Raw genomic sequence first — 13,985 nt, forward strand, 5'->3', positions numbered from 1 at the left:
CAATTGTAAAACTATATCAATTGTAAAACTAAATCAATCGTAAAACTAAATTATTCGTAAAAATCGTAAAAATTGTAAAAAATGTAAAATCGTAAAAATCGTAAATCACAAACTATCTCAAGCTATCGATAACTAACTCGTTTTCTCTCACCAAAAACACGTCTGTCTCTCACAAAGAAAGTGCCAGAAGGAGAGAATAATTCCGTTACACGGTCTTCTAAGGCAGAGAAGCTCCTGTGATGTCATCACCATCACAGGAGCTGCTGTGATGCAGAAGTTCCACTCAGGAATGCACATCAGCTTAGCAACCGTTGCTAGGTACGTCCCCAGCCTTCCAGTGTGCACCACAGGAAAATACTGTCTTAATTTAAAGGAGGGAAAGTTAAAGTGTTTCAGTGTTTTAGTGACAGGTGCGCCCCCTGCAGCTCAGAGGGTGAGAAGGACCCCTCCCCTCAATAAACGTCTTCATGTTTTATAAAAGATTTAACTGCTTGATTGAGAAACAGCCGGTCACACAGCTGGGTGGAAGTTAGCTATAAACAAGGTCTATTTAAAACAAAAAATGTAACTGTTTTGGTTAATCAGAATTTTGATATTTAAGAGAACAGCTGGTTGAGTTGGACATCAATCCTTGTTGAACATAAAGTGCAACCAGCAAAGAAGTCAAAGTATTAAACAGTCTGACCGGTACTTAATACTATGGTGAGATTCCTGGAAGTTTCTGGTAAAAAAGTATAATTATAACTCTAAAACAAATAATAAAACATGATCATCTCACTGCTGCAGCAATCTACCCTTCCACGTGAGGCAAACCCAGTTTAAACAAGTTACTGACAGCTAAAGGAAGCGTCTGATCCATTAATTGTTACGTAGCCAAAAGTTGTAGACCTCTGGATAAGGAAATAGCGTTTTTTAAAATGGTGGTTATATTTAAAATGTGATTAATTGTGCAGCCCTACTGGCTATGATACAAAAGATTGGGAACCCTCTCTGAGAGCTTCCAGCTGGATTTGCATCATGATGAGAAAATGATCTTGTCCTTAGATCCATAGAAATAAGTTAGGGCCATAAAGTTTGATCAATTTAAACTTAGTTCAGTAAAGGTCAAATAATCTATTCCTGAAGTAGCTCAACAAATTAAAATGTCCTTCAGATCAACACATTAATTCACATTCCTGCAGCAGGTCCATCTCTACTTGTAGACAGAAAAAGTGTCGCAAATACTGACGCCAGTAGAGCATAGTAGTACTAGTTAGTGTAAAAGTCAGCCTGCCTGTTTTATATTCAACATACAGCTCTGGGTCGTTTAAATATGCAGTATTAATAATCACAGGTAATCACAAATGTAACATTAATTTTGTTAGGCAGCACTCTGGCTCCTATTGCAGCTGAGTTCTGAAATTGGCAGAAAATGAAAATATGAGGTTTTAGCTGGCTCTTAGATCGCAGCTGTAGAAATAAACAAGTGTTTGGTTGTTAAAGAGTTGTTGTTCTGAGGGACAGAGGACGATAACCTAACTAATCTGTGACCAAGAGGAAAGCCGCTGCAGAGATCAGCTGATCATAGAGCTCAAAGGAACTATTAATGTCCCCTAGCATGTTGTTTCTGCTGTGTGATAAACTCCATCACTAATCATCCAGTCACAGAGAGATATTTGAATCGGATCTCATGAAAAGGGAAATGTAGGAAACACTATCTAATAAAAACCTGCATTATGACCCGTTTTAACTTCAAATCAATCAGTTTTTATTAATTTTTTTCAGTTTTCTTGACTATTTCATTCATTAAGTCCACCTCACCAAACCTGCCACTATGGACCTTAAACTATAAAACTGGTTTGCGCGCCCGCAGCACCAGTATTCTGCACAGATGCTGCCGCTGATTGTCTGCAAAGTGTCTCCTCTCTGCAGCCGCGCTTTTATCAGGAAGTTATTTTCCTCCTTCAGTCAGAGAGCGGCTGTGATTGGTGGAGAAGAAACAGGTTTTCATCCTGATGCTGCTGTCAGAGCAGAGCAGAGCTGCTCCACCAACTCAACAAAGACATTCCTGTCATCATTCATGAAATCAGAGCAAATAAAGAACGGATAACACAACAAAATAGCTGCAGAACACCTCTTTATTCATCCATCAACTGTTTCCTTCAATCATCTCCAGGTGAGAATTAGTGGAGTGAAACAAAACTCATCTTTTATCACTACTGCACACACATGAATAATATATATATAAGTATAAAGTTATAATAAGATATATATATATATATAGATATATGTATATAGTATAGATATATAATGTATGTTGATGTATGTATGTATATGTTGAGATATATATATTATAATATATATAGTATTATATATATATAGTTATAAATATATATATAATATAATGAGATATATAGGGTCTAATATATATTAATATATATATATATATATTATATATATATATATATATATATATATATATATAAGTTATAGATATCTAAGTTATAGATGACCCCTTGATTTATGACCCCCACCCGCTTCCGGAAGTCCCGCCCACTTCTGGACCCCTCTTCCGGCGGACGTCCGGTGGAAGTGACACCACCCACACACCCACACAAACACACACACACACACACATACGTTATTTTTAATTTTTTATTTAATTATTCTTTTATGTGTTTAATTATTCTTTTATGCATAACTAACCATGAGGGTCAGGAAATGTGTTTTTTTGTGGGGTTACTTATAACCAAACGTGTAATTTCAGTTGTATAAACCGTCAGACTTGTACTCTGCGTAAAGTTTGCAAAACTTTACTCTTTAGAACAAAACTTGTCTCTTGACACTGAAGGGCTGTGGTTGATGACAATAAACAGATTATACACATAAATGTGTGGCTCATACAGAACAACGGAAAAGAAAAAGGGGGAAATCTGCAAATAAAAAAACAAATACCATCTCCGTGCAAGTTCCCCTCTAAGCAATGGGCACTTAAAAGCATTTACTGACCCGCTCAGTAATTCTGCTGAGAACTAAATCCGTCTTCATACAGCCTTAGTCAATGTGAGCTTCAGGAGATCAGGTGGGGAGGAGTTTGTCAAACACTACCCCTAAGCGCTAGTTCGAGGCGCCGACTAGAGCAGCGACTAGAGCAGTCTAACACCGGTATATGCTCTGATTTAAACCACTCCATCTTTGCTCTACCAGTATGTTCAGGTTCTAGTCTCAAGTCTTTTGTCAGATTTTAATCAAGGATTGCACTGCATTTAGCTCAATCAAAGCCCCCTTTTTGACTCTGACCAGTTTCCCTGTATCTAGTAAATAAAGCATCCCCTTTGAATAAAAGAATAGAAACGACCAACACCACCTTACAACCTTTAGCCTGCAGTATGGATAAAATTCCATAATAATAAACAATTGTTTTTTTTATTAGTAATCCGCTGTTAGCAAAGTGCAGCATTTGCGGGATACAAAATCTCTAAAACCATCATGTCTGATTATATTATGTACACGTCAACTAGCTGTTTGGGACTCAGGGTAGAAAAAAGCCTACTCTAGTCAGGGTTCTCTGTGTTCCCGGGCTCTAACTCTGTTTCACAGGTGGTTGTAGTTGACTGGTGGGCGTGGCCCACACCTGCTGCTCGTCAGGAGCTTTCACCGCGGGCTTCTAAAGCAGTGCTCAGACAGATGGAAGACGCCAGAGTGTTAACCCAGTCGTGTTTGGACTTACTCACCTATCTTGGCATCGTGCTCAATGAACCAGCTCATCAGAATTCCCGCCGCTCAGTTTTTGCTCTGGCATCTCCCCTCATACTCCCTTGGTGGTACCAAGCCAGGCGTGAGAACCCCCTTCCTGGATTTACCTGTTTCACCCACAACACTCCGGTTCTTCCATCTGCTCCTCCCGTGACCCATCAGCCGTTTTCTGTGGTGCTCTCCGGATCCCTCGCCAGCATTACATCTGTCAGCCCTCCAGTCACTCAGCCACCTGTTCCCATCAACGAGTTACGGTCACAGAGTCCCCTCGTCACTTACTCTCCCCGGATAGGTCTCCCCGACTAAACAGTAAGCGGCGCAGCTTCTGGTGTTTTCCCCTTGTTCGATCCTCAGTAACATTATTCCCCTTTCTTCCCACAGTCGATCCAGCTCTGACATTCAGACCTCGCCTGTCTCACACACTGTGTGCTTTCCTGTTATTTTGAGCCTTTAATAAACATCTTAAAATTGTTTCTGCCTCCGTCTGTATCTGCATGTGGGCCAAACACTTAAAAACCATGACAACTCTGTGCTATCATTAGGCCAGCTGACAGCTTTGCTAGGGCCTGGGACAACAGTCTTTTTGGACCCCCCCCCCCCCTCTACACCTGCTGCGACCACACACACACACACAAATAAAATTCTTTGGGAGGACTGACATATGCAGCAACATCAACTACATGAAATTATTTATACAGTGATTTCATGGCACCTTTTAACGAAAAGCAGCTTTGGTACCAAGAACATGTTTTTAAAGAGGACCATGGCCCACTCCCCACTCCACTTTTGTTTAAAGTAAGCAATGTCACATCTATGCAACACACCTGCAAACAACAGTTGACCAAAGTGCATCACTGCATCACTCTTCCAGCAGGGTGTGACAGGTGAACGTTGTGGGAAGCATTTAAGGAGGCTGGAGTCACATGAATGACGTCAGAGAATTAGCTCACTCTGAGCAGTAACCTGACTGAAACTTGTTCCTGATACTTCCTGACCTCTTGTTCCATGACTGATTGTTGTCTTGTTCCCTCTTTAAGGTGTTTACCCGAGTCGGGATTCTGACATGGTTCCTGTCCTGCCAAAAGTGCCTTGGAAGAATCCAAGCTCTAGGTTTTAGCCAAGGTCCCAAGTGCCTTCCTGAAACTCCAGTTTGCACCAACTCTGAAAACATCAAAGATGTTCCAGATGCTCCACATAACTAGTGTCTGACTGTTCACCCTCCGACGTGCCATTCCACCTGCCTACACAAACCACCTCTCTGCGTGCCACCTCACCGCTCTCTAGGCTTTTTACATTCGCTCAACCCCCAAGTGGGCCCCTGTCTACATCTACTGTATCTTCTTTGGTTCACACAGCAAGATTTTAAAGTTTTCAGCCAATTTTCAAAGCCTGAGAGACACACCACTCATAATCACAGAAAATTGTTGCTATAACAGGTTTGCTTGTCACAGTGTGTGACTTCCGGTTAAACAGCAAGCACAACACAGCACACTGAAACAGATTTCACTTGAACATTCAGATGTCAGAAAATCTTCCAAAACCTCTTAAGATCAAATATGAGTTCAAGGTAAATAAACATGGGTAACGCCATGCTCTGGAACAGTAGGTGGTGAGAATTTGAGAGAAACATTACAAAAACGGTTGTTAGTTAAAGGAGTGAGGACAGCGTTAAAGGGGGCTGTACATTTTCTGCACTTTAAAAGGTGATTTGTGTTCTTTCTGATTGGTTACATATTACATTAAACAGTCTGTGTGCTCGTTTGTCCTAGGGGAACACCACAAACACTAGTATATCAGGACTTTCCAACATGTGAAATATCTGAGGTCAAATCGGTCCCGACTTCCTCCCGGGCAGACTAGATCACTCTTAACACACCACACATAACAGGAATGTCTCTTAAGATTGTTAAGTGCTATCCCAATAATCGGCATTTCAGAAGGGAAAGATCGAAGGCAAAAATCTGGCTAATTATCCTGCTGTGTGAACCAGGCTTAAAGGTAGAGTCTGCAATTTTTCCAGAAGTTTCCCCAGGTCCCGTTTTGAATAACTGCACATGTGCAAGACCATCTTACCTGCTCTTCTGCTCAGGGGGATTGTGTGAAAAAAAATCTCCCAAATCCATTCTGGTCTTATGCTCCATCTGAATACCCTTAATAATAGCTTCTAGCCCCTGTTTTTAGCACCTGTTCCTTGACCTTTCACGGGGTCAAGAACTCTATCATGGGGAGGAAAGGAGATTTTGACTGCTGTGCCAAATTTGGACAGCCTTTCACACAAGGTCATTACGTGTTAAATGCATGTAGATTTCTTTTGAAAATGAACTATGTGCGCAAATTCTTCTCGCTGGAAATTTTCATTGATTTCCGTGAGGGAGCAGTGTGTCAGGATTCTGTGTACCGTGCTCCACTAACTCTCTTCCACATGTGGCTGTTGTTGACAGGTGGGCATGGCCCGCACCTGCGGCTCGTCATGGCTACTTTACTCAAGCTTAAAAGAAGTCAGCTGGAGGACACCAGAGTGTTAGCCCGTTGTGGTATGCCTAGGCCATTGTCCTGTTGTCAGATCTCCGTTCCTGGGGGAGTGCTTGCCTAGTGGTTAGAGCAGCGCGCTTGCACTCAGAGAAGGATGCAAGTACCCGGTTCGATCCCCTGTGCATGCACTCTGGGTCCCTGAGCAAGACCCTTAACCCGAACACTTCCCGGGTGCCACACAGTGGCAGCCCACTGCTCCACTAGGGGATGGGTTAAAAGCAGATACCACATTTTGTTACTTGTGACAGTACAATGACAATAAAAATTTTATTCTATTCTATTATTGCTGTGAGTTTTGATGTTCCTGATTCCAAGCTCTAACTCTGTCTCCTGTCTTCTTCAGTTCATTGTGCTCTGAATTTACTCACCCGTGTTGTCTCCGTGCGCCGAAGACCAGTTCCTGAATCCCTGCTCCTCTGGCGTTCCCCTCGAGCCACTTGGTGGTACCAAGCTGGACAAGAGACCCCCCCCCCCCTTCCTGGATTCACTCTGGTTCCTTTAGCTGCTCCTCCTGTCTGCCTCTGCTGTGTTGCTGCTCGGGCTCCCCGCCTGCATTCCATCTGCCACTCAGCCATCTCCCACCATCAGAAAGCATAATGTCACAGAACTCCTTCCACTACCCTACCCCGATAGGGTCTCCATACCTAGTGATAAGCAGAGCAGCATCTGTGCAGATTTCCCTAGTTAGACTCATTTAATTATCGTCTTTCTTCCCGCAGGACTCCTTGCTCTGACATTATGAACCTGGCCTGCTGCTCACGTTTTGTGCATTAGATCCATGTGTAGCCTCAAACATCTGTCTCTTGTTCTCTGACTGTCTGCATGTGGGCCAAACACCTTAAAACCATGACAGCGCTTATGTCATGTCACCCGAAGGATTGTGGGATCCCTTAAGGCTTCTTAGCTCCGGTAACTCTTATGTTGACCCTGTGAAAGGAGCTAGGAACAGGCTGCTGTTCCTTGCCACCTTTCAGATCCAACTGCAGGGCTTGGTCAGAGTTTTTACAGCGATCTAACCTCTGTTTTCTTAGTGCGTTTTCTGTCAGGATAGGAGAACCATTTCTGAATAAGATTACCTTTAACTCTATCCTGTTCCAGTCTTCAACCAGAGCTCTGCCAGTTTCCTCTGGCTCTCTAATAAACTCACTTCCTGTAAATTTGCCTCCTTGTCTGCATACAGTATCTTTATGAAAAGCAAAACCTGATGGAAATAGTATAAAACTAAGGATAAATTAGATTTCCAAAAACTATAGCATCTCATAATCAAAGGCCAGGGGAAATGTGTTTGAGACATTTAAATTATGTTGTTCCAACATATAGAGCTAAAGTATTCCATACTAAAGTTGGTGCACTACATTCATTTGGGCTGCAACAGCAAATGCTTGAACACCTCAATTCTTTGTATGTTGAAGAAAAGTTTGATTTGACGACCATAGTGAGCTCTTTTATCCACTCAACCCAGTAAGCCCGCACAGACCGTTTTTGGTTTTGCTCCACTACCAAAGACCAGATTGTCCAGTAAATGTGTGGCAGGCGGAGTGAAAGATTTACATGGTATCCCTATGCACAGGTGCCACATTGCTAAGCCAGGAGTAGCAGGGAAATGAAAGTGTCACAAAACAAGATGAATTAAAAGAACCTTTATTTAAGAGTACAAGCCTAGGATGACACGTTGTGGGAGGCGTCGCTTGACACGTTGTGGGAGGCGTCGCTTGACACGTTGTGGGAGGCGTCGCTTGACACGTTGTGGGAGGCGTCGCTTGACACGTTGTGGGAGGCGTCGCTTGACACGTTGTGGGAGGCGTCGCTTGACACGTTGTGGGAGGCGTCGCTTGACACGTTGTGGGAGGCGTCGCTTGATTCCACTTCAGTGGTTTCCAGTTGCACTTAAGGAACAAGTTATTGATATTCACATACCTTGTAGTCTTATAAATTTTCATGGAATAAAAGCTTGAAAGAATTTAACAAATAATTACCTTCTTTTGAAGTTCCCAGCAACCTGGAATCCATTGACTGGAGTAAAGCAACCTTTTTCCTTAGAGGAATCTCATTTTGGGACAAGGCTGAAACAAACGAACGTCAGTTTAGCCAGAAGTAAGCTTATTTAACAATTTGCATATCCAAACCCTTTTAGCTTACAGTTTCCAGTCTCTTTTGGTTCATAGTGTATTCCTCCATTATGATCAACAGGTAAACAAGACCCTGTGAAATGAATAGCACATGTTTCTCATAGCATCTTTTCACAACTATAGCAGCAACCTTCCAGGATCACAAATTGACTACTGAATCATCCATAATTTTTAAATATACACAAAAAAAATTAAAACAAAGAAACTACACAAACCTTTAAGCCACAAGGCGACTGCACAAAAACCCAGAAGCCAAATTCCTCCCATAGTTCCTGCCACAACTGAGTGGTCAACCAGCACCTGAGGCTTAAATAGAGCTCTCTGCAGACGCTACAGCTGTGGCTCATCAGCTCCTAATTGTTTTGTTTATCTCAGACAACCAAAGTCTTACTGAGTATTTACTGAGATCAAGGCAATTTTTTCCATGAACATAGTGTAGCTTTTTATTGATTTTTTTATGTTTTCCTTACCATGTTTTTCTCAGCAATTCTAATTAAAGAACATTGTGGCTTTATAGACAATTCTCATACAATAACAAGCCAAAGAGATGGAAATACAATGAAAAAATGTTTCATTTGACCAGTAAGAGCTTCTATCTTATTTCATCTAAATTGTGATTTTCTTTTTTCCTTGGGGAAAACTCTTTTCCTGCGATTTTGTTTATTCTCTCCATAATGGCATTTTCACAGGTGTAACATTTCAACTAAGGAAAGTTATACTGAGTCTTAATCTTCTGAACCTTATTTTCCATATTAAGAACTGTACTGATTATTATTGCAACCTCGTTAGCAAGAGGTTAGGAGGCATCATTTTAATTTTATTATCCTCTCAGTATTTTCTTTTCTTTAATATTAAATGCATCTTGCAAAGAACTGCAATTTGTAGATTTTGGCATATAAGCTTTTGCTTATGAACTTTTTTAGTTCACTTTTTTATTGCTGTTGTGTATCTCTTATGGAAATATGTATTTTGTGACTGTAAAAATAAACTCAAACAAACGAAGATGAATGTAATATTCCAATGTCTTTGTCTTTTGATCGTGGCCCCATATTGCTAGTTAATGCTGTTCAAATTAATTTGACATCCATCCATCCATCCATTTTCTAAACCGCTTTATCCCTCATGGGGTCGCGGGGGGTGCTGGTGCCTATCTCCAACGTTCACTGGGCGAGAGGCAGGGTACACCCTGGACAGGTCGCCAGTCTGTCGCAGGGCAACACAGAGAGACAAACAGGACAAACAACCATTCACACACACACACCTAAGGACAATTTGGAGAAGCCAATTAACCTAACAGTCATGTTTTTTGGACTGTGGGAGGAAGCCGGAGTACCCGGAGAGAACCCACGCATGCACAGGGAGAACATGCAAACTCCATGCAGAAAGACCCAGGGGTGTACTCGAACCCAGGACCTTCTTGCTGCAAGGCAACAGCGCTACCCACTGCGCCACTGTGCAGTTAATTAATTAATTAATTAATTTGACATGGAATCACAAATAAGTCAGTTAGAAAAATCTATCCAACATCTATCTTTCCATCCATTGTCTCTTATTTCCCAAGGTTAGTTTGACAGATTAGAAAACCCCTACGATGGACATACAGACATCCCTCGCTCTAGGAACTATACCAAGCTCTTTCTGTGGAATCCCAAGAGGGTTTCATGTTAACAGGGATATTTGAATCCTGCAGCTTCCCTGAGGTTACTTCCCAGAGGGATGTACCTGAAGCTTAGGATCAGAGACTACAGTCATTTAAATAATTTCTGTGGAGAGGACCAGTTGCTCTGCTCTCATCTTCTTCCTATGAACAGCCTGCCTTTAAAACTGATCCTGGCCACCGTCCCCTGCAGAGCAATGCGCTTCATAGCAGTCATGTTTAATGAATTTATATTTTGCAGCAGTCAACATTAGAGAGGAAGAGTCAGTTAACTCCCTGTGAGCTATAGACCTCTGCCCGTATTCAAAAAGATTCCTAAATATATTTCTTAGAATTTTACCTCGGTAAGTTAAAAGTTATTCACAAAGCACCCTAAGCCTTAAGAGAGCTCCTAAAGTGAAAATAATGTTTAGAGTAGTGAGGAGTGTTTGTATTCATAAAGATTCCCAAGACTAAAAGTAGCTTTTAGTGACATAATTTTAGTCAAAATCTTAGAATTTCCCGAATTCTTAGAATTTTACTTTGGTAAAATAAAAGTTATTCACAAAGCATCTCAGGCCTTATGAGAGCTCCTAAATTGAAAAAATGTAGTGAGGAGGACTTTTAACGAGTCTGACAAAGTGGGTGAGAACACCATTTGCCTCAGTTCATATAATTGTAGGTAACATTCTTGTTTTCATTTAGCCATATTTTGGCTAAATGAATACATTGTTTGATCATTTAACTTGTGCATTTTATTTTGGTGAACTTACCGTAGTGTTACCTCACTTCCTGTAATTATAGCTTCCTGTTAGAGCTGAGGTCACAGGAAGGGACCAGATGAAGAGGGGGGAAAAAACAACTATTTAAATTTGATGCAGTCAAATTTAGGCATTGGGTAAAATCTTTCAGCGTGGATTTAATTTTACATTTTTATAGCCATACTCATGAAGACATAAAGATGTTGCTAAAGTGCATTGAAATAAACAATGGTGAGTTTAAGCAGGAACTGTTTTAGGGGTACATGTTTATGGAAGAGTCCATTGGAGGCTATTTTGTCTGCCTGGAAATCAGGGTATTTAAGTCCACCAGTCCCTCCTGCAGCAAAACAGCCAACCCCACAACATGATGCAGATTAACAGAACGTCAGACCAGGTGTACCTACTATGAAGAAAAGAGAAAACAACATAACATGCACAAAATATTACAGAAGAAAATTTTCAGGATAAATTACAGGACAAGCAGTACATGTTTAATATCTCTCAACATGACAGTGATGACAACTAGGAGCAGATCTCATAAAAATAAAGTGTTTCTTTGCATTAACATCCATCCATCGTATGTACCTGGGAGGCTTCACCTTTGCAATCATTCTTAAATAAAAAGGCCACATCTCAGGATACCATTTATCTGTCTAACTTAAAATGTTTTCTAAAATGAGTTTAACGTTTCTGGCAAAGAGTCTTGTGTAATTTCTAAAAGAGCCCAAATCGAAGTGTCAGATTTGTTTGTTTGTCACATGGATTAAAAATTATACACGTCATATTATCCATGAAAAGCATTTTCTAATTATTTATCCTGGTCTCATGTCATTACATTACAAAACTGCATTTTAACGGGCATGCAGACTTATATGAGCCATTCATCTTCACCCCAGCTTTACAAGAATCTTCGTTAACCGGGTCCATACAAACAGGTTATGAAGCCATTTTATTCAGATATTTTTAATTTTAATTTCGCATTTATTGAAATTAGGCTTTATTGATCCGTAGAAGGGATGCACAAAACAACATACATACAAAATATTACAGAAGGAAATTTTTTAGGATAAATTACAGGACAAGCAGTACATGTTTAATATCTCTCAACACGACAGTGATGACAACTAGGTGCAGATCTCATCAAAATAAAGTGTTTCTTTGCATTAACATCCATCCATCGTATGTACCTGGGAGAGGTGAATTAAAACCTAGAGAAGTGGCCAGTCCATCACAGAGCCACACAGACACAGAACAAACAACCATCTACAGGGAGGAAACTGGAGTACCCAGAGAGAACCCACACTTTTACTAGGAGAACGTGGTACCAGGGTTTGGACCCAGGACCATCTTGCTGCAGAGCAGCTGTGCTACCACCATGCAGCCCATCTGCATCAGTGCCATTTAAGTTTAAAAACATACAAAAGTGCTTCTGAAATCCTTTAATTATTTGATGCTGCAGGATTTTTTCTAAGAGATGAATTATAGTTATGTTGTTTATGTTTTTAATTTATTATCAGGTCAAACGTGTAGAACAAAATGAACATCGATTTTTTTGAAATGGGCTAAAAATGTAAACAATAATCCTCTTGCAAAAAAGAATAGAAATAGTCAATTAGATCAGTAGATTTACGACCAGCTTGAAATGGTTGAAGCTACATTTTACTGACTGTAGAGTTTCATTTAAATCTTTCATCATTGTTTTAAAAGTGACACAATAATCACTTTAATTTGATCGTGTTTGTAATTATCTTAAGTTAGCCAGGTGGTACCAGTGTTTTTCATCCACTCCTTCAAAGCAAACTTTTGCTCTCATTTCTGTTTCTCCGTCTCAGCCTCGGGATAGAAAGGCGTTTCCAGCACAGCCTCCTTCTTCCCCGATGTCGGCAGGCCATCGTCCAGAGAGTCGTGGATCTTCTTCCATGAATCCATCTGGGAGCTCCACAGCGCAGCTCTGGCTCTGATGAACTGCGACACCTCTGACTCGCTGCCTTTGGCCAGACTGATGCTGTCCTTGCAGATGAAGAAGATGTCCATGCCGAGGAAGAGCGCGTTGACCGCGATCAGACCGGCTCTGGCCGTTTGGGAGGCAGCAAGAGATCCTTTGACGGCTGCCTGACCGACATCTGGGACGTCGGAGGCCAACCTGGGAATGCTACGCAGCGCTCCTGATCCCTGAGCCACCACTTTACCAGCACTGGAGACGACCTCTTCACTTTTTAGTAGTTTAGCAGCGGAGGCTAGATCAACGATTGCATCTATGCTTCTCCCAACTGTTCCAACTTTACAAACAATTTTGCCGACCCCCAGAGCTACACCTAGCCCGCTTGTCTCCATTTTGGCAACCGCTTGTTGCATAACCTCTTCCAGGCAATCCTGCAGTTTCATCACGTCCTCCATGAAGCTCTGCAAGACTTTGTTGGCGTTCTTTTGGTGCGTACGGTTAACGCCTATCTCCGTGGCGGTGGTGACGATGCTGTTGACTCCGCTGGTTACTCCCATCCCGATTCCAGTCATGGTGAGGGCTAGAGACGCTCCAGCTGTGACTGGAATCAACGCCAAGCCAACGATGGAGAGCACGCCTCCCACTGCTCCCACTGAGCTGCCCACCACGCTGGAGATCTTCGCTCCTTTGTTCATGCTGTCCAGCTGAACAGCATCCGCCTCCAGCTCCTTCAGGAAGTCCGACATCCTCGGCTGACGCTCGGTAAACTCCTTTATGAAGTCATGATACGAATCCTCCTGAAACAGGAACACCGTTCGAAAGTCTGGGTCCATCCTGGGAGGATGAAATGAAGATAGCAAGAAAGAATGAATTACCAGGAGAACACAGAATAACAGAAACACTGAAAACATTCAGTGTAAAACTCGTGATTCATAGCTATCCATCCAAGATTTTATTTAATTTCCTGTCATGTACAGTATTAATTAATTATCATAAGCTAATTTACAATGTCTGCCACTAATTGGGCTTTTGGTTATATAAAACGAAGCAACATAATGTAAGGTTAACAAACATAGTTAACAAATTAGGACCCTACAAAACAAAAACAATATAATAAAATTTAATTAAAAAAATAGAAGCAACCATTCCTGATTGATGTAAAGTGATGGCATTTAGGGTTCATTTTTAATGACAATGGTGGCGAGCTCTCTATACCGACTTCCCGCACAGAAAAAGTTGCTTTCCATGTT

The 13,985-nt window shown here is 41.4% G+C and overlaps 1 protein-coding gene across 1 annotated transcript; it reads right to left on the reverse strand.

Moving 5' to 3' along the window:
• Positions 1 to 12,192: 12,192 nt before the first annotated feature.
• LOC118561031 (apolipoprotein L3-like) lies at positions 12,193 to 13,643 on the reverse strand. Its single transcript, XM_036132746.1, has one exon. It carries the CDS (start codon positions 13,566 to 13,568, stop codon positions 12,603 to 12,605), a length of 966 nt encoding a protein of 321 aa, XP_035988639.1. The 5' UTR covers positions 13,569 to 13,643; the 3' UTR covers positions 12,193 to 12,602.
• Positions 13,644 to 13,985: the final 342 nt, after the last annotated feature.

The sequence above is a fragment of the Fundulus heteroclitus genome, unplaced genomic scaffold (assembly GCF_011125445.2).
Source record: "Fundulus heteroclitus isolate FHET01 unplaced genomic scaffold, MU-UCD_Fhet_4.1 scaffold_537, whole genome shotgun sequence".
NCBI lineage: Eukaryota > Metazoa > Chordata > Actinopteri > Cyprinodontiformes > Fundulidae > Fundulus > Fundulus heteroclitus.